The 19761-nt window shown below is 41.7% G+C and overlaps 1 protein-coding gene across 7 annotated transcripts; it reads right to left on the bottom strand.

Annotated features, from left to right (window-relative positions):
* Positions 1-93: 93 nt before the first annotated feature.
* Positions 94-18292, bottom strand: LOC120452087 (G protein-activated inward rectifier potassium channel 3). 7 transcript variants are annotated; one of them, XM_039636154.1, is made up of 5 exons: positions 18217-18292; positions 16073-16670; positions 2608-2722; positions 1611-2331; positions 94-1549 (listed from the first exon to the last, which is right to left on the bottom strand). In XM_039636154.1, exons 2-5 carry the CDS (start codon positions 16462-16464, stop codon positions 816-818), a joined length of 1962 nt encoding a protein of 653 aa, XP_039492088.1. In that variant the 5' UTR covers positions 16465-16670; positions 18217-18292; the 3' UTR covers positions 94-815. The 7 variants fall into 7 exon arrangements, with proteins under 7 accessions (XP_039492088.1, XP_039492089.1, XP_039492094.1 ...); XM_039636155.2 differs by lacking the exon at positions 18217-18292 and adding an exon at positions 17779-18133; XM_039636160.2 differs by lacking the exons at positions 16073-16670; positions 18217-18292 and adding an exon at positions 11524-12487.
* Between the last annotated feature and the right edge of the window lie 1469 nt (positions 18293-19761).

Here is a 19761-nt window from a genome sequence, read left to right as displayed (position 1 = left end):
GGTTGTGCCAATCCCAAGATCATGAAACTATAATCTTAAAGTGATTCATTTCATCCAGTAACCGGATTATCCCAAATAAAACTCAGCGGTTAGTTTCTGTTCTTTCCATCTTATGGTATATTCACCGTCTTTCATTTTCACAATCTGGGCGAAGCTTAAAAATAAAATTCATATATCAATCACTCACATACGCATACAATTTTATTGTCCACTCATTATGATAATTGAAGCTCTTTGTTTTTGAAACAGTGTATCGAATAAAATGTACATTTTCTATCTCATTGAAGTTGAGTAATGTTTAAACAATAATCGGGTTTAAGGGAATTTTCAATTCCGCTGCGTCTTCGCATAAATTTCATGTTCAAGTGAGCCGTTTAAAGATTTCTCTAGTTGTCCAAGTTGCAGCATTTTGGTTTCTGGGTCTCACATCTTACTTTGCGTTAATATCAATTTGTAACTTAACTATAGTAAATTCAACACAAGTAAAGCTAACAACGTGAATCATTCATCAGTTTAGCCTAGACATATACAATCGTTTCAGGGTTAGTAGTAAGTAGTAAGTAGGTGGTAGGTAGGTAGGTAGGTGGGGTAACAATCAGATTGCCTCCACTTCAGCAGGAAAGGGGGATTTTTGTGGGGTGTTCACAGCTGCAGCAGCTCTATGGCTATGACAGATGAGCTCTCCATGGAATTTCGCTTAGCTTAGTTTGAGTTAGAATTATATTGGGAGCCTATGCTTAACTAGAATACAACACATCAGCTAACTGACGCACAGGGCAGGGTGGCCAGTTAAGTCAGCCACTCAGTTAATAATATCAACAAATGGAATCGATGGGCAGCTGATCCTGCTTGATGCTCAAACGGCGGGGATTCGACTTGTGTCTGCCGCCTCCACCACCACCGCCGCCGCCATGGTTCCCAGAACCGGCCACAATGGTGATGCCTCCACCGGGTCCGCCGCTGGCAGCACTTCCTCCTCCGGTCAGCGTGCTCAGGCTATTGTTATTGCTGTAGTTGCTGCTGTTTATGGAATTACCGGAGTTGGTCTTCTCGTTAATACTGGATAGGTTGGGTATGCTGGGCGCCGTCGTCGTGATGGTCAGGCCGCCCATGGTGAACGAAGCGCCATGCTTGTTGTTATTCAGCGGCTCCAGCTCGCTTGCCATCACGCCATTGGGTATGGAATGGGAGCGTATCTGCAGGCGGCCAGAGTCCAGCGATTCATCGCTCGCCGGATCCAGATGATCCACCGAGGCGGCGGATGCAATGCGCTGGAACAAGCTGGCCGAGAGCGTGCGATCCGCAAAGGGTGCGTTAACACTCTTGGCGCTCTTCGTGTACTCCGACTTGAGCTCGTCCAGCTGCTTGGCGCTGCACAGCGGTGTGTCCACGTCGTAGGTGTTGTTGAACAGCGTGTAGTCCACCTCGTACTCGCCCGTCTCCTTGCGGAAGGACACCACATTCACGAAGCGATGGCCCCACAGCACCTCCGAGGGCAAGTAGCTGCTCCTCGCCTGCGTGGTCATGCCAGTGGACTCGATGACACCCTCTGAAAACGCACAGCTATTAGTTTACATTTCTAGAATCAAAGGAATATGAGGAAAACTCACCCAGCATAACCACCACTTCGAAGCGTTCCTTCAGCATATCCGAGGCGGACAGCATGTACAGCGGACTGTTCCGATCGATCTTGTGCACAATGGTCGTGGGCCAGATGAACATCAGCCGATCCTCGCCACCATCGGCACCGATGTGCAACTCCTGCTGGTAGAAGGGCAGCACCTCGCCCTCCTTCGTCACCTTCTTGCGGATGATCTGGGCCCGCACATGGGCCTCGATGATGTGCGACTTGCGCATATCACCCACACGGAACATCAGACATGGCACACCATCCCGGTGGCAGATCACAGCATTGCGGGAGAAGAGCAGCGTCTGGGCACGCTTCTTGGGACGCGACAGCTTGGCAAACACAATGCCCACCATGAAGGCCTGGATGAAGACACCCGTGATGCACTGGATGCACATGGTGAATATCGCCTCCGGACACTCCTCCGTCACATAGCGATTACCATAGCCAATCGTCGTCTGCGTTTCCACGGAGTACAGGAAGGCGGACATCATATTGGAGACCTGTGTGACGCAGACCGTGTGCGTCATGTTAGCCACCAGATCGGGTGACTGGTTCTTGAGATTGGTGTACTCCAGATCATTGTGCGCATAGGCGATGATCCACCAGATGAAACCAAAGAAGGCCCACGAGAATACGAAGCTGGCGGCGAAGACGAGCAGCGTCCAGCGCCACTGGGCGTCCACCAATGTGGTGAAGATGTCCTGGAAGGGGAAAAAAGAGGTTAAAGGTTAGTAAGCGAAGCTTATAAAGTTAACAACATTTGCCAATATATTTATATTCCTATAAATTCCTAAAATACTTTCGACACACATTTTATTTTGGAATTCCGCGTGAGGCGTACAAATCAATTTACATAATTGCCGCCAAAGTCGTGCGGCGACAGGCGTTATGCAAACCAACCGCCAAGGAAGTCTAAATATATACGCCACAAATCGAACGTAGATATAGCCACGCACTGCCACGCCCCCGTAACTCACCTGCAGATAGCGACGCCGCCTCTTGGCCACATTTCCCTGCACAACGTTGCACTCGCCGTGCTTGAAGACCACACGTTTCCGAACACGCCGCGAACTGAAGCGTGTTTGCCGGTACCTGAAACGGAACAACAACGGAACATTTAGATTGACACATTAGTGGTGTGGCACAGAAATAGATGCCAGCGATTTATTGGGTAAGCCCTCGAATTGGGGATTTCACTTTCAAGTGCAGCGAATGGCTCTTATCTATTCACAATCTTCAAGGGGCTCACAAAAGCTATGAATACTCGCGTACCTAGTCTATTTGCATTTCTGATAAGAGCCCACTTAGTTGTGTCTTAAAAAGCAATCCTTATCGGGCACTAGTTTTTAGGCTTTAATGTACAATTGAAAACTTAGTAGAGCTAGGTTTGTTGCAAGGCATTCTATATATAGTTCATGGAATTTATTTTTAACTGAGTAACTACAGATTTCCACCCACAATTCGATAATAAAAAGGAATATCAATACTAAAAACCTTGAATGGTTAATTGTGGTATAACAATAAGAAGGAGAGATGAACTATGCACAATGCACATATAGGGTGTTTTTTTTAGAGGTATAGAACTTTAAATTGCAATAAAACAACGATGGATTATTCGATTGACATGAATTTTATTGACATGAAAGATAATCTTGTGGCATTACATTTTAAATATGATTTCTGGCATATGACCGCCACGGCTGGCTCGGATGTAGTCCAATCTGGACGTCCAATTTGCAATGACTTTTTCCAATATTTGGCCGTATATCGGCAATAACACGGCGAATGTTGTCTTCCAAATGGTTTAGCGTTTGTGGCTTATCCGCATAGACCAATGACTTTACATAGCCCCACAAAAAGTAGTCTAGCGGTGTTAAATCACAAGATCTTGGAGGCTTATGAAAAATCGGGAACAACAGCAATCTCGTTTTGGGCCCATTCGACGAATCTACGCCTTGCTTGATGATCGTTTGGTTTCAATTCTTGCACGAGTTGGATTTTGTAAGCACGCATGACGAATTGCCAAACCAAACTGAGAATAAATCACTTGACAGCTGTTAAATCGGTCGCCATCTTGAACAGTAATGCCAACTTAAAGTTCTATACCTCTAAAAAAAACACCCGTTACATACTCATATATCGGATGATTATAGCCGGCCTTTGTTCGGATTGATAAAGGATGGGCAACAACAGGAAGTCGGAAGACAAAAACCACTGACGCCTGTCTCCCACCGATAATACCAATATATGCAGTTATCAGTAGTGCCTAATATAGTAGTAGTGCCTATATAGTATTAGACGAGTATCTGATTTATTTACCAAATCATAGCCTGGAGCAATATGCTCAAGAAGCACACTACAAACACGAGAGCGATAAAAAACAGCAAGAGGAGCATTTGGCGATTATCAATTGATGAGATTTCGGATACCGCAGGGTCACACATTCGCCACAATCACTTTGAATACCCTGGAATTTGGGCAGTGCTTTAGTTGTAAGCATTGAAAGTTTGGGGATTATCAGTTGCAAGATCACTTGACAGAGCACTTTTGCTTTATAAGTTACTGATACTACGAGTGCCGGGGATCGGGATCCACTGGATCCGCATGCAAAGATTATGAAGAGACCGTAGTCGAATAAGTACTGAGTGGAACATCTGGATCGGTTCGGATCGGGAGTAACTGTAATTTGTATTAATCGCTAACTGTATAAGGCACACTCTTCCCCAAGCAGCTGACTTTTGCAGTTTGCGTTTCACTTTGCTTTACTTTGATATTTACATGTCCATTTATATTTCGAATTCATTTCATTTACTCGGTTTATCAGCCCGCTCTGCTTTGTGCACTGAAATCCACTAGAGTATTGTATGTACATACATATAGACATATGCCAAAGTCGCCACACTCTTTGGGGAACTGAGCTTTACAGCGATTATCAATTGTTCCAAGTGGAGCTTGAGCAGATCGGAGGAGGTGAAATCCATTCAAGGTGGCGATAAGGAGGCACTAATGGCACGATGGAATCGAAAACTAATTGAGCTGCTTGCGACGAATGGTTTCGAAATTGCTATTTGTTTGCCATCGATCATTACCATTGGGTATTTACTATAATTGCATTTAAATCGGATTTTTAGTCGAAAATATAAGTACTTAAACAGTGGTTATATTTTTGAGATATATATTCTTAAGTTAGAAACTATAAACTTGTTATTAATATCCAAACAAATTTATTTCATTTAATAAACAGACTTAAATATTTTGAAGTACATTATTTTATTGACTAATTGTTTGTTTAGCGAAGTGTTTACTCTTTGCTGATAAGAAATCGAACTGAATCATTTGAATAGCCACAGTTGTTGGCCAATAACAAACATTATCTTTGAACAAGAGTAACAACATTATTAATACTTGTTGTTTTGAATGTTTTAGATTGCTTAAAAGTTCGTATCAAAGTCAAAAAAACGTTGTGGTTATGCGTCATCGAAATGTGAGTGATTTAACATGTACATGTACATGTACAACCTCATTAAAAATAAATGAAATCGATAAAACATAAATGTGAGAGAAATTCTGAGAACAGTGATATCTGCCATGTGAAACTCAGCCGAAATTCGTAGAAATCTCCGGGCGACATCAGTGCCATTAGAGTTCGTTAGTTTAAATCTGATGTTTCGCTCATGCAAATAAACCGGCTCCATTGTTATTGTTATTATTTTGTTTATAATCACCATTTTTTTTGTGATTTTTATTTTGGTTTGCCAAATGCAATAACCGGTTGACGACAAAGGGGTGAAGTGTAAAACAAGTTCAATGGAACAGGCGACACATATGTATACTCGCATGTTTGTATATAAACTAATGCGTCAACTCTCTCATGATATCAGCTCATATTTAAGATTTGCAAGATAGGGGGGAAGTGAGTGGGAAAATGACGAGCAAACGAAACAAAGTCGCATTATATTTATATTCAGGGGAACTCTAAGCAGCCGGAGGCCAGATAAGCGCTCCTCGGGTTATGGCCTGCAATTACAGCTGTGAGCCTGTGAGCTAATCGAGGCAATTGAAGCAGCAAACGTCAAAACAGAACTAACCTTGGTCAAGATGAACTTTGGCAAAAGGTGCGGAGGGCTGGAGGTGATGCCCCCTTTTTTAAGTTGCTTCATAGCATTTCAAATAGTTGTTCAATCACCTGGCGAATGGCCAACAAATTGTTTGACGAGCGCAATGCAATTGGGCCATCTGCTAATGCAAGTTTATATATCGAAGGTGCAAATAAGTTGACCATGGTCATGATCATAATCGAAACCGATCTGTTCGTTCAGCTCGTATAGCAACAGCAACTGACGTCATTGATCTCGTGTTTTATGGCCCAAAGGAAAAGCATTCTGTGGAGCTGTGCTATATTTACTATACTATACTATAAAGTGCATACATACAACTGGCTGCAATTGCCATCCATAAATCATACTGCGACAGCCAGACAAATTTACAACACGTTTCGTAATAAAAAGACGTGTTGAAAACAAACTAATTCCGGAAGCCCCAGTAACCTTAACTAATGATGATTCAATTTTCCACCTAATCTATTTAATGCTTTACGCTGCGATAACATGGATACATTTATTTAACAATGATTTACGTTTACAAAACGTACTGTACCTGCAGTTTTGCTGGCTTCTTTTGCTTTGCCAAATTGCAAATGGCAAAAGTGAAAAGAATAATTATGAATTTGCATATATATGAGAATATTTAAGATGTCAACATACAAATTTGGCCACTCAGTGAGTTCGTGCACATTGCTTACCAAAGTGGAAAAAAAACAAAGGATTGTGGCAAAGAAAACATCCTTTCGTGCATCTCAAGTGAACTTTGATCAGAAAGCATTATATATAGAACGGATGCTGTGGATATGGTGTGCATACATTAGCAGCGGTTGCTGTATTGCCAAGAAGCAAATGGAAATGCCTTTCGGGCAAATATTTATGCCGCCTTTGATTAAACATTATAGATCCGATTGCGCAGATGCATATATAGTATATAGTATAGTATAGAAATTATGTACAGCTGTACACATGATCTTATGTATAGTACTGAGGTCGTGGCGAGTTTCAGCTGTTTAAATAACCTTCAAGGGTGACTACGTAAGCCATTATAAAAACAAATAAAGTTATGGAATGTGATCTGTAGAACCGGTGTGCTGCTTACTGGATTGTACCAGAATATAGATATAGAATAAGTAATTTTTTACCATTAATCAAATGATACCTATAAGCAGTACAACAAGCACCTTTACAGGGTGTACTGTCAACTTGAAAGAGCCAATCACTTATTGAAAAGCAATGTTCTACAAGAGTTGCCCAATTTCACGCTCACTTTGATAAACACTCTAAAGCACCTAGGTGATCATCTTCCCATAGATACCCCGATCGATGATCGATCTTGTCCAGCTGGCTTTTACCTGAGAAGCTCCTCCCGCCACGACTGCTCGCTGGAATGGGTGGCTCTGTAGACGATCATCGAGAGGCGACTCAAACTGCGACGCAGCTCAGACATCTTGGTGCCTTTGATGGATGATGTACGGGTATGTACGTATGGGATTGTCCTGGGATCACGAGACAACGAGACAAGGCAATACTGTTGGTTGCGATCAATTGAGTGCTGTTCTTTGCTTGGCTTGTTTTAAGCGAATGTATAAAAAACACAATCAAGAGTCTTCTCTTGCTCTAGTTTGTCATTGTTATAAAAATAAAGCACAGGCAGTGTTTCAGCAGAAGGCGACGACGTGCCGAACAGGTCAGTAAATCACAGAAGCGAGTTCTCAGCATTTCGAGGGAGTTTCGAGGAAGTTGCAAAGATCTCGTTTGTCAAAACTTTCAAATTGCGCCACTTTTCAGCCGGTTAATTAACTTGTATGCCGCGTAGAATTTCACGCCTTTTGTCCTATTTATTTAATAGTTCTTTTCTTTACTTTTTTTGTTTTTTTTTTTTTGTTTCTGTTTTTTGTTAACGTTTTGTATCGGTTGTGTGAACTGTGCGATCGAACAACTTTTTGCCAACTGCTCGACGAGCAAATTGAAATTCGCCCTCGTCGCGCTGCAAACAAAATTCAGTGTTGATATTAGTACCGCTGCCCGCACCCCCTTGCCGATCACCTCACCTCCCCCCAATCATCAATATACATGTTCTACGCTCACTGACAGCGGATTGTACAGTTTTGTTGTTGTTGGACTGCCGCCTCATTTACTCATTTCACCTAATTACACATGCATGTACTCGTACTCGTGTGTCTGGTAGCTATAAACAATTGGAATGCCAGTTCCTATTTATCAGATACCCCGCACAAATACAGCCGCACGTGGGCTATCTGTTTGCCTCATTAACCGTGTTTGCCCGCGATTGACACATGCCACACCTGATGGAACCCAATTGATCACATATTTGCATTATGTCCATATACCACATATAATATACAATGATTCTAAAATATTGTGCGTCAATTCGATGATGTGAAATTTAGCTTTTCTTGTTTGGCGATTTAATTTGGAAACGCAGAAAACAGAAAAGGATCGCCAGTGTCAGATATATGTATGTATGTATGTATATGGAATATATATATATATAGAATATGCTCCGACTTATCCCCGATGAACCGGTTCGTTCTGCCAACGCCTCGCACTTTGCTCGTTCGAAAATAGCCAGAATTTCCCGCATGGGAAATACCAATACAGATCGTTTGCAAGTTGAATGAACCAATTTTGGGTTGGAGCGGCTCGCTCTCCTCGAAGTTGGTCTGCTATCGCGAGTGCCCACTGTCATCCACACTGTATCTAATCTCAGCCGAAAAATACGCCAAGGCAAAAGTTAAAGATTGCTGACCGAAATGGAAAGAACCCGCCGTCTGAGCCAATAAGACCCATGAGTAATTTCTTACAGTGAACTAAGATTTCCCAAAAACAACTTCCACTGCTTTTCAACCAGTAACCAGTGACGTCAAGGCTGTGACGCATCTAATCGCCATATTGTAGTCAAGTGTTGATATCGGTGTAAAGATATACAATCTTATAAATATGGCCGGTCTTTTTTAGTGGCGACCATAACTATGACTAAACGTTTGACTGGCCAAAGGAAGTGCGTCTATTTTTGGTAGCAAGTAGTCAGCAGAAGATTTCATCAACTTATGGAAAGATCATAAAAGGCCAAGTGACTTAGTTGTGAGTTGAGATAGGCCAAAAACCTTGTGAGGCTTGAAAGTTCACTGACTTAGCCTCGAAAGACTTTCTTGAGTTTATAGCCTTAAAACTAGAAAACTAAACCGACAAGATAAACATAATCTATGCAAAGTCTGGTCAAAAATCTTTTTACTTTTTAAAATGATAAAATGTTTTGCGATCAGTCACGCCGCATTTTGATATGAAATACCAATAACAAACTCGTGGCTCGCAATCAATCGCTAAACGTTTATAAGCCTCATTATCCGCAGAATTTCCCCGGCTTAATCTTAAAAGAAAACATTAATTTTAGCACCCACAGGGGGATATTATTAGCTTTGTAGTCACGCCGGGATCGTGTGTCTCTGGTAAACCAGAGCAAATAAATTGAGCAACCAATTAGCAAGTCTATTTATCAACCGCATTTTGTTAGGATATATTTTGTGCCGATGGCGTCTAGTAAGTTTCCACCTTGAATTGCGATCTCAATTAGTGTGCAAATAAAGAAATTAAGCACTTCTCCGCTCGCAGTAAATACCAAACAGATGTCTCAGTGTAAATATTAGCCCGAAAATGCGAAAATGTGAAACTGCGGATATTTGCATATGAAGTTATCGGTGAAATATTCATCATTAGCTGGAAAAGTATCCGCTGTGTCTCTGTCATAGTCGGCAAGCGTGTCTCAAGTGAGTCATTTGGCACAACGCGAATTGTGTAAAAATTCCGAGACCAACTCGAAGATACAACCTCGATTCCAGGTGCTAATTGGCCTTATCATTCGCAGTTTGGTTTATCTGGCGTAATCGTGGCCTGTGGCGGCACACTTGTAAATAATGCCAAGAAGAGTACACAAGAAATAAACTGGGTAAATATTATGGCCATGTGACAAACGGACCGCTCTTGTCAGCAGTTTATTTCGAAAAAGTTGCCCAAGAAATAGCAAAAAAAAACAAAAACAAAAAAAAATGGCTAGAAACCATCAGCATGCGCCGCTTGTTAAGCTAATGATTACACGCTTTCTGCATCCCAAAAATGCTCGACGTACAGTCTGCGCAAAAGGTGCGACGCGATCATCAGTTATGGCACTGGAAAGTGGCTTTTATTGTTGAAAGTTCCGAAATCGGTGGAACATTTACTGCCAATTTATGGCAGGGAATTAAATCGCAAGGCTGTCGACTTTTACTTTTACTCCAATATAAATGGCTTACCAGTATTAGCATGCATCTCTCAAGTACAGTCTATTCAAAGGGTGTATCTTGCATGTACCTTGAAAACTTTGTGACAGTTAATTGGGTACAGCTCTTGCTCATTAAAGGAAATCTAGAGTCAAATATTTATTTAAATATAGTTTGCATTACGCCTTATGTCTGACCTTCTTTGCGGTAACACCCTAAAATCCCCAGATAAGCAATTTCCTGATATCTTTTTTAAATGTTGTTTATCTTTGGCGGTTGAGCCCTAATAGTTATGAATTTCGGCCAACACAAATAGACTTGAAGCTTTACAAATTGTGCAAACAAAGAAGCGTGCAGCGAACTCGAATATCTTAAGGCTTTAAACAGGTAGAAATCCTTTGGCAAGCCCCAATTTGTTTTTTATTTTTGGTTTGGGTCTGTGTTTGTGGCATATCGCCAAATTGGTAAGTAAATGCACGTTACGCATTTCTCACCCGGCCTCCATTTTATTCATGAAGGTAAGTGCCGGCATTTAAATTCCACAGGCAGCACTTACACAGGAAGAAAATATAGTTGATAAGATGGTCTACTGAATGCTAAACTAAGCTGTGTAGAATATATAAACAGATAGTCTAATTGAAACTTTTAAGATACATTTTAACAATATATATATAAGATTACTAGTAACCTTTCGACACAGCAAAGCAAGTAGTTTTATATATTTTTTCTCTGTGCAGATGGATGTGAGGGAGACAGGGTCACGTCACCCGGCTTCCTGTGTGAGAGTGAGACAGAGGGCGCCGGAGAGAGAGAGCTCCCTTGGGATTGGAGGTTGGTGGTTGGGGGGGAGGTGGATCCCAAACACATGTGACACTCTTATACGCAGACAGCAGCAGCTGATGCAGCATTTCATTATAAGAGTTCGGTTGCCATGCCACGCTCATTACATACGCTTTGTCTTGTTTTGTTTTGTTTTGGTTTCTGTTGGCCGTACTGTACCCTATATGCCACACACACCATACACACCACATACACATACACTGCTATATCTCATCTCACGATGCGTCGCCTTGCTCTCTGTCACAAGTTCACTTTGCTCGCGAGTTCAATGCAAGCAAACTAGTTTCGCTGCCATTTGTTATGTTTTTCTCTTGTGGCGGCTAGCACGTGCTGCTTCTTCTCGCTTTCAAACAATGCATTTGGAAACCCGTCCATAAACTCAATAGCCGCATGTGATAAATGAAATCGTTTAGCTGGCGGGCAATTAAGCCAGGCTTTTACACGGAGAAAAAAAAAGAGTGTTGTTTACTTCAAATAGTTCAATAGTTCTGTGACTAATCGCTTAGTCATCTAAAACTATTTATGGTAATTGCTCACCATTTAAGATTTACTACAATAATATTATTAAATTGTTATACAAAATATGATATGCAGCAAATCAAAAGCTTTTTGCCATCTATTCTAGTACTTAGGTGTATTTTTGGTGAGTGTACTGGTGGCACTACCAACTTACTCATACATGGCATCCACGAGATCGCGCTCCCAGGTCATCAGACGCTTCATGGTGGCCAAAAGGAATTTCGTGGTGTTCCGATTCCGATTCTGGCTATATAGGTTTTTGGGGCCTTTGCACTGGCACGCGCTGCTGCGTTGTGTAACGTGTATAATGCTATGTAAATTTGCTGTTTCTGTCGCGGTTCGGGGATCTCTGTTTGGTTTTTATGCGATGGCAGCAACTGAAATGTAACGGCAACAGCGACGTCGGCAGCGATGTTCAGTTGACAGCTCCTCCACCATTGAGCAGAAACAACAACGAAGCGAAACTGTGCACGGCAGCCTTGGCAACAAATTGCTGTTGTTGTTGTTATTATTTATAATTTAGTTTTGTAGTTGTAGTTGTTGTGTTTATTACAATTATGACGATTGAAAACAAAAGATTCGAGCACTTTTCAGATTAACTTTAATACTGTTGGCAAAGCGGATGACGTTATCGTTGGATTAACTCGTGTGTGAGGCAGGTTTCGGTTGCGGGTTTTTTTTATTTTTGCGAACTTTTTTGTTTTATGTATTTTCGATATTTATGAGCTGCTTCTCTCCCTTATTTTTGTATTATTTTTTGGTTGTAGAGGATGCTCTTTATCACAAATGCGTTCTTTTTGTGGTGGGAAAGGCGAATATGGTTTTTATTTTAAAGTAAACAAAGGCGAGCATAATTCGTTTTCGAAACAAATCGCTGCAGAGAGCGGTTGCACAGTTAGTTTCGAGTTAAAAGTGACACTTTGTGGCTAACGGTGAACGTAGCTAGCGATGACAGAACTGTTTCTAACGGTGTCTTTTCTACCACTGCGCCAATTGTGGCACGAAATGCGTTTTAAGTAGCTCCCCGTGCTGCCTCTCTTTTTGGGGATCTTGCAACGAGAGAGAGCGAACGAGAGGAGAGGAGTGCGAGCGAGACGAGAGCGCGGCGCAGGTGTATAACTTTCTGCGAAGACGGCTGAACTCAAACTGAAACGTTCGGTTGACAGCTTTGTTGCTTTTTATTATTTTGAGTTTAAAGTGGAAGACGCGATAGCAGCAACACAGCAATGCGGCAGCACAAGCACAAGCACAGCAGCAGCAGAGCAGCGGCAAAAGCAGCGGCAAAAGCAAAGGCAAAGCAAACAAAAACACACACAGAGTGACAACAGCGTGTTGCTAAAATCACACATACGCCCGGTTGGCAAGCACTCTCAAGCATGAAATACAACAGCTGATAAATTCAGCTCACTTCTTTTGTTGCGAGAGATTAACGGCAGGAGCGCGCGAGAGAGGGAGAGGGAGAGGAGCGCACAACAGGAAGAACTCTCCTTGTGCACGGAGAGAAACAAGAACAACAAGAAACAAGGAGAGAAGAATAACTCTCTAGCTATAAACTATTTCTTTATTCACCATTAAGTTGCAACTATAGCTGTTGCATTGGATATGGTAAAGCAAAAATATAATAGCACATAGTTAGTAAAATATTAAAAAGCTATCAACAAACTTTTCGCTCTGTGTACCACTTAATTCGCCCTTAAATCAGACAATTAACGTCCCGAATTCGCCGCGTGTCCATAAACAGTTACATCGCCTGACAGCCGATCGTTTGCATAAATCGCCAGAGACAAAAGACACTTAAACAATAAAAAAATATTCATAAGTCGGAAACTGGCGGGCAGGCTAAGTCGAGTGCGAGTACGAGTGACAATCAAGTTTAAAGATTTTCGCCAATTAGCGCGCATAAAACTCAATTTATAACTGCAGTTTCATTAGTGCCATCAGTGTGTGGACATGTGTGTAAATATTTATGCATACCATCCACCATCAGACAGTGAAATACTAATATATGCACGTCTGTATAAATATTATTTGCCACGATATGCGAAAATCAAATCGAGCACGCCTGCTTATTCAATCACAATTCGTTAGGTGATTAGCGGCCCTCAGCCAAAGACTCCGTATCTCTGGTGACCACAAATAGATTCCGCATGCGATGCATGTGACTCCTGACGAACATCCCATTGAAAAAAAAAGTTACGTTTGCATTGCGACTAATTTATTGGCGGCTCTCGATTGAACTGATATTTGATATCAGCGCTTCGACTTTGCACACGACCAACTTGTAGTCTTTCTAATCACCTGGTGGACACATGGCCAAGTCAACAGATGGATCAAGCCATCAAGCACACAGTCCTGCTCTCTGCCATTAAGCTCAAGGATCAAGTGGTGCTGATTGTGAATGGTAATCCTTTGAGCAGATGTCATTGCATAGCATTCCCTTGCAGACAGAAGTTACCTCTTAAAGTATAAGTTAAAACTTACTAAAGGTTGATGAAAAAGTCAAATATGGATCAATTCATCAGTCAACCCATAATTTCACTTCCTTTACAATTTAAATAGTTTGCTGTAAGGTATTAACAACGTGATTTTAAAGCTCTTATGACTTTTTTGCCTTACATTGATTGATCATGATAAGTTGAAATAGTAATCTACGATAGTGAATTGCACGTGGCACAAGGTAGCAATACTTATTTAAGAAATCACATAATAGTATTTGGTATCTTTGGTCAGATAGGATCCTTAAATTCTATAAAATATATGAAAATGTTACCTTCTGTAGGGTAAATTAAAATGCCATTAATATTCTGTAGGTACAGTCTGAGTATTAGGTGAAATTATGAATGCTCATTTTACCCCTCATTTTGCTAATTGTAGTGGCTAGCGAACACCTAAATGCTAAATGTGAGTACTTAGAACTGCTTGTAAAACGATTAAATAATTCCAGTTCTTTCCGCAGATCAATTTACAGCGTATAGTATTGGCGATAATTGACCGTCCGAATCTTGCCCAGCCCACTGCCAAGTGGTCACAATCATCGGGTCGTTGAGCGGTGATTCCGCGGCGCCTTATCGAATGGATCTATCATCATAAAAATAATTAATTTCGCTGAATCGTGAGCAATCGGCTGTACTCACGATCTCGGACAGGTTCGAGTGGCGCACGTTCGGCGACTATTGGCGATGTATTGGCCAAATCAATTGTTGGCGGAAATGAGGCAAAAATCAATCATACGCACCGTGCGCCGCAGAACCAAAGATTGCGCTCGTCAAAAGAAAGTGTGTCGAATTGTGCCGCAGGGCATTAATATCAGCATCGAAAGCACTCAATATCTATTTATAGAGGGTGTGTCCGTGAGTGGCAAGCATAATTCTCTGGCATCCACATAGGAAATTCCCGTGGATTCTCGCTTCTGGCATTTGGCCAGAATTTTCAGAAAAAAAAATGAGTGTAAGCCTCAGCGGCCGGCCGCCGAGCAGTTAACACGTTTGTAATTAACTTATGGGCAAGTGAATTAGTGGATTGCCAAATCGACATCGAGAATTCGAGGCTCCGCGGCGGCGCATTATGCAAATTTATGTCAAGGCAGGGGCAGGTGCAAGTCGTTGACTCTGGGCACTCGGTTATCAACGGCTGGTTCTCTGGGAGAACGTTCTTATAAACAGCGTGGAGTTTGCCACGGCATTAAGCAGCTCGGTAAACAGACACATGCGTAATGTCAGGGGCGTTCATTTCGGCACGGGAGGTACACAGTACACAGATACCGAGTCAGTCTCTATTCCCAATTAAGGCAGCCAGCATCTGAATCAGTATCTCAACACATGTATGTATGTATATATCACATGTATCTAAATCGCACGCTGAGCCAGAATCAACAGGCGGAAATAATATTTAATTGTCCACCCACTGTCGGTGCTCAAATCAAAATAATTCAATTTTGTCATTTCAGGCAATCAAGTCAAAAGGTTTATCTCGCTCTAGTGACTCGATTCTCAGTTCTCGGTTCTCAGTTCTCCATTCACAACTGACCAACAGACGTCACCTCCATTTGCATATCACAAATCACATGTAAAAAAAGCAAGAGTCTTGAGAAAAAGGCCACAAAATCCAGTCAGGGGGGAAGTGCAGCAAATGCTGTTTGTTTACCGACAACACATTGCCATTGAGGTGTGTGTGTGGGCACCGATTAAGTGGATATATTCGTATTTGTGGTGATTGCATGACTGCAAGTTCTTGGAAATTTCCAGTAAAATTCAAAATATTGCTAATAGTTTACTCATGTAGAGCATTGCTTTGATCTTGCATCATTACAAAGAGCCTCTTGGAATCAGTTACACAACCAATTTACACCGAGGAATGAGCTATTGGCCATTTAAGCCACAAAGGATAACTACAAATTCTCAAAAACATTCCTTTTGATTGTTAGCCAGCTTGAGTCCAAAATAGTTTGGGATGCCAATAAATATTGCGAATAATGTGGCACCTGAACGGCAGAAAATTTCTACGTAGCAAATTTCTTTCGCTAATAAAGTTTGTTACTACAATACCACTTAATATTTACCTAAAATTAGCGTAGCTGTTGTTACCAAGAGCATATGAAAGACACCCTCTTGTTTAATAAGACAGCTCTCAACAGGGCGTATGAGTAATGAAATATTACTCATACGCCAAGTTGGCCGCAATTTCAATGGTCTTAACGCACTCACCTCGTAAGTGGGCCGGGCGATTCGCTGACCGCTTTAATGGATCGCCGGATTTGCCGATGGAAGCTGCCCAAGATGGACTCCTTGCGGGAAAGTTGAGTGCCACTGCCGCTGGACTCGCCGCCCGTGGAATTGATGTTGGAGGCATAGGTTGAGGTGCGCTTGTAGGTGTCCTCCAGGCAGACGGCACTCTGCTCGCCCTGAGCTGCAGGATTGGTGGCGGCCACCAGTTGATCCACATTGAGTGGTGTCGTCTCCTTGGAGTCGTTGTTATTGCTACTGCTGCTGTTCATCTTGACTATAATGGCCTTGTCCTTCTCCTTCTCCTCGGGCAGTAACTTCGCCCAGGCATTCTCGCCCACCAATTCCGATTTATCCACTATCATTTTTGGCATTGACTAGTTACGGCTAATAGTTACGGACTAACTAACTGGTACTGCACTGCGATATCTTTGGTATATATCTCGATTGGTCGCCGATTTGGGTGAAATTATTCGTTATAAGGGAAAATTTGAATAGCTGTTGAGGGCGCGTTTCTTTTGCAGTCTGGAAAAGTGCGAGCCAATCATGGATGGTTCTTTGCTGGCGGCCACGTTGTTCTCTGCAACCGAAATGGAACACGAATGCGGATTAGACTTCAGTTACAGTGCACATATATGGGGTTCAAACATCTGGGTGCTATGCTGGGTATTGTCACACCGCCCACATCTTATTATAAAGTTCACACTTTTCAGCGTTTTCATCTCGCTTTTCGCTTTAAAGGCTTTAATACACTTAACAAACTACTAAAGTTTATTTCGAATTGTGGTTAGACTATTCGTGAATTGTACGAACTGCGGTTTTGGTTCATTATCGTTATCATTATTATCATATCGTGTTGGGGTGCTCGTCTCGAACGGGACCAACAGGTGATTTGGTGTTCTACGGCCCTACGGAATTAGCTATCTAAATCAATCAAGTTTCAACGGAATATTTTTGGTGTGCGACTTTTTGCAGACGGTCATAATAAGTTTATGAGTTTGAAACAACATAAAAATATTCACATATTTTACTATGTAAACACAAACAGTCTAGAAGAAAATATATATTTTATTGCATTATTACTACTGCTAACTAGTTATAAAACCACATAAAATACATCACACATTTCGTGTGTGTTTTTGAAAAGCTTCAAATAAAATTGAAAAGAAATAATATTCAATCAATTAGCTTGAGCTCATGACACACTCAAAATCAGCATAAATATTTATTGAATCTCTAAGCACAAATTCTGAATCATTCAGTTCATTTCAAGTAATTTATACTTTTATATTTCTATATATTTTCATTTCATATTTTTTTGCACACTGATTATCCCGCTGTTTTCCCACTGCGCTTAAATAATTTTAGAACAATTTTGGCTTGCAATATATGGAATTTAATAAACAACTGAAAAAGTATACTGTCTCGTATTGTTTATAAATTTTCAGCCAAATGAGATGGCGTCCGGAGCTTATGCTCATAAAATGTATGAGCGATAATTTGTTGTATGTTTTTGTTGGAATATTTCCATAATTTCATATTTCAGCGATAAGCTTGTTATTTTGTGTTTTTTTTTTTGGTTTTTTTTATGCAAATTATATGAAGTCAACATTTTATTTTGGGGTTCTCTGGTGCGAGCGACCATAAACGGGAAACACACATAAAATAATAACAATGACAACACAAACCGTTTTCACTCGAGAGTTTCCCCAGAAAATTTAATTTCTTTTCTATTTCGATTTTTCTTTTTATTTTTATTTTTGTTTTGTTTCAAAACTAAACCCACACAATTATTGGGAATTCACGCGAATTCTTGAGCATCCACGATTTTCGTTCGCGACTTTCGTTCGAAACTTTGGAAATTTCGAACTGCCAAACGCGAAACGCGCGATTTTCGAAGTGGACCTGCTGTGGACGAGACGCGTTGGAGACTGGCGACTTATTTTGGTTTTGGTTTTGGATTTGGATGTCGGATTTCTGATTTTGGACTCGTCTCGTTTGCTGCTCTGCTCGCGCACGCACGCGCACAACGTGGGAACAAAAGTGCGAGCGGGATGGGGGGAGTTGGGCGGAGTGTGTGTGGCGGTGAAGGGGGAGGGGGTTGGTAACTGAAGAAGAGCTATTACCGTTTGTTTTTATTTAAATTATTATTACTTTGCTTTTGTTTTTTGCGCCACCGTTGTGAGCGAGCGGCGTTCGCAAATTGACTTGGCGCTCGAGTGCGCGTTGCCCGTTTTATTATCCAAAGGCGAGCAGCAACAACAGACGCCGCAGCAGCAGCAGCAGCAGCAGCCGCCGACGCAGCAGCAGCAGCAGTAACACTCGCAGCAGAAGCAGCAGCAGCAGCAGGAACAACTACAACTACAACTACAACAGGCACGAGCAACCGGTAGCGTCATCTAGCACACACAATTCTGTTTTTTTGTTTTTGTTTTTTTCTGCTGTTGTGTTTTATCGAGTTGGCCAAACGAGGCGTCGCTGCTGCGTCGCCGCTTGCCTGCTTGTTGCTTTTGCTTTTTGCGCTGCCGCCGTGCTTTTGCTTTGCTTTACAGCATTGCCAAATCTGTCATAAGGTCGTCGACTGCGCTGCCGCTGCGCTGCTGGCGAACAGATGTTGGCGCCATGTGATTGCCGGCAGAAGTTCCACAGAGAAAGCGGGAAAAACGGGGGGGTGGGGGTGGTGAAAGGGGTGGGCGCAACAGGTGGGGAATCCTTTAAAGCACGTTAAAGGAGATTACTATCTGCGCCAGAGACGTGGGAGGATTTCTTCAAAGGGGTTCGTAGATGAGGTATATTTTGAATATTTTTCATTTTCAATACTCTTTCCAAACTGATAGAAGTAAAAACTAGTAGCTGCAAGCCAGTTGAATCCCCTTTCGCGCGCCCCTGCCTGCTGCCAATCAATCAAATGGCAGCAGTAGCAGTATCGTAAATTGACAACAATGGTTGCGACCATAGTAACATCCCCCACCCCCCTGGAAAAGTTCACCGTGATATATGGCCCAGTGATAAAACAATGTCAGCTGATGGTGTCGCCCACAATTTGCATCATAAATCCATCACTTTTGCCAGCACCTTCTTCTCTGGTTTAACATCTCATTCGTCATTTTAAGAAGTAATAGATAGTATGCTTAACTAGTTTAATGAATCATCTTTATTATCTACATACTTATAAGGATTTTTATACTTATTATTACATTTGTAGAAGCACCACAACAATATTCACTCAATTATTATATATTACATTTTCTTGTAAAAGCGCTGGGGTTTTCCCCCATTTTCTCTGCTTTCCTCAAGTGAGCATCCGTAGATGTGAATGTATCTGAACACAATTTACACCTGTGCAATTGTGCTCCAAGCTGAGCGAATGCAAACACAATCAGTGCAAAGTGCATGGTGTCACATGCCCGCAATGGGTATGAATAGAAATGGAAATAGCCAGTGAATCATTGTGTATTCACTTTGGCTCACTATCTATTCAAAGTGCTCACTGTACATGTAAAGCGGCCATTACGATAAATGGGTAATTGAATAGGTGTCCGGAGCATCACGTTTGCAATTTCTGTTTCTGTTTCGGTTTCGGGTGAGTATAATGTAATAAGCTAACCGTGCCTAATTTAAACCCATAGAATCATGGAATTTTACTTGTTAGCCCCATAGTATTTGATTTA

The sequence above is a fragment of the Drosophila santomea genome, chromosome 3R, assembly GCF_016746245.2.
Source record: "Drosophila santomea strain STO CAGO 1482 chromosome 3R, Prin_Dsan_1.1, whole genome shotgun sequence".
Classification (NCBI taxonomy): Eukaryota; Metazoa; Arthropoda; class Insecta; order Diptera; family Drosophilidae; genus Drosophila; species Drosophila santomea.
Note: the sequence above shows the minus strand (reverse complement) of the source record. Positions and strands in the feature narration are given on the sequence as shown.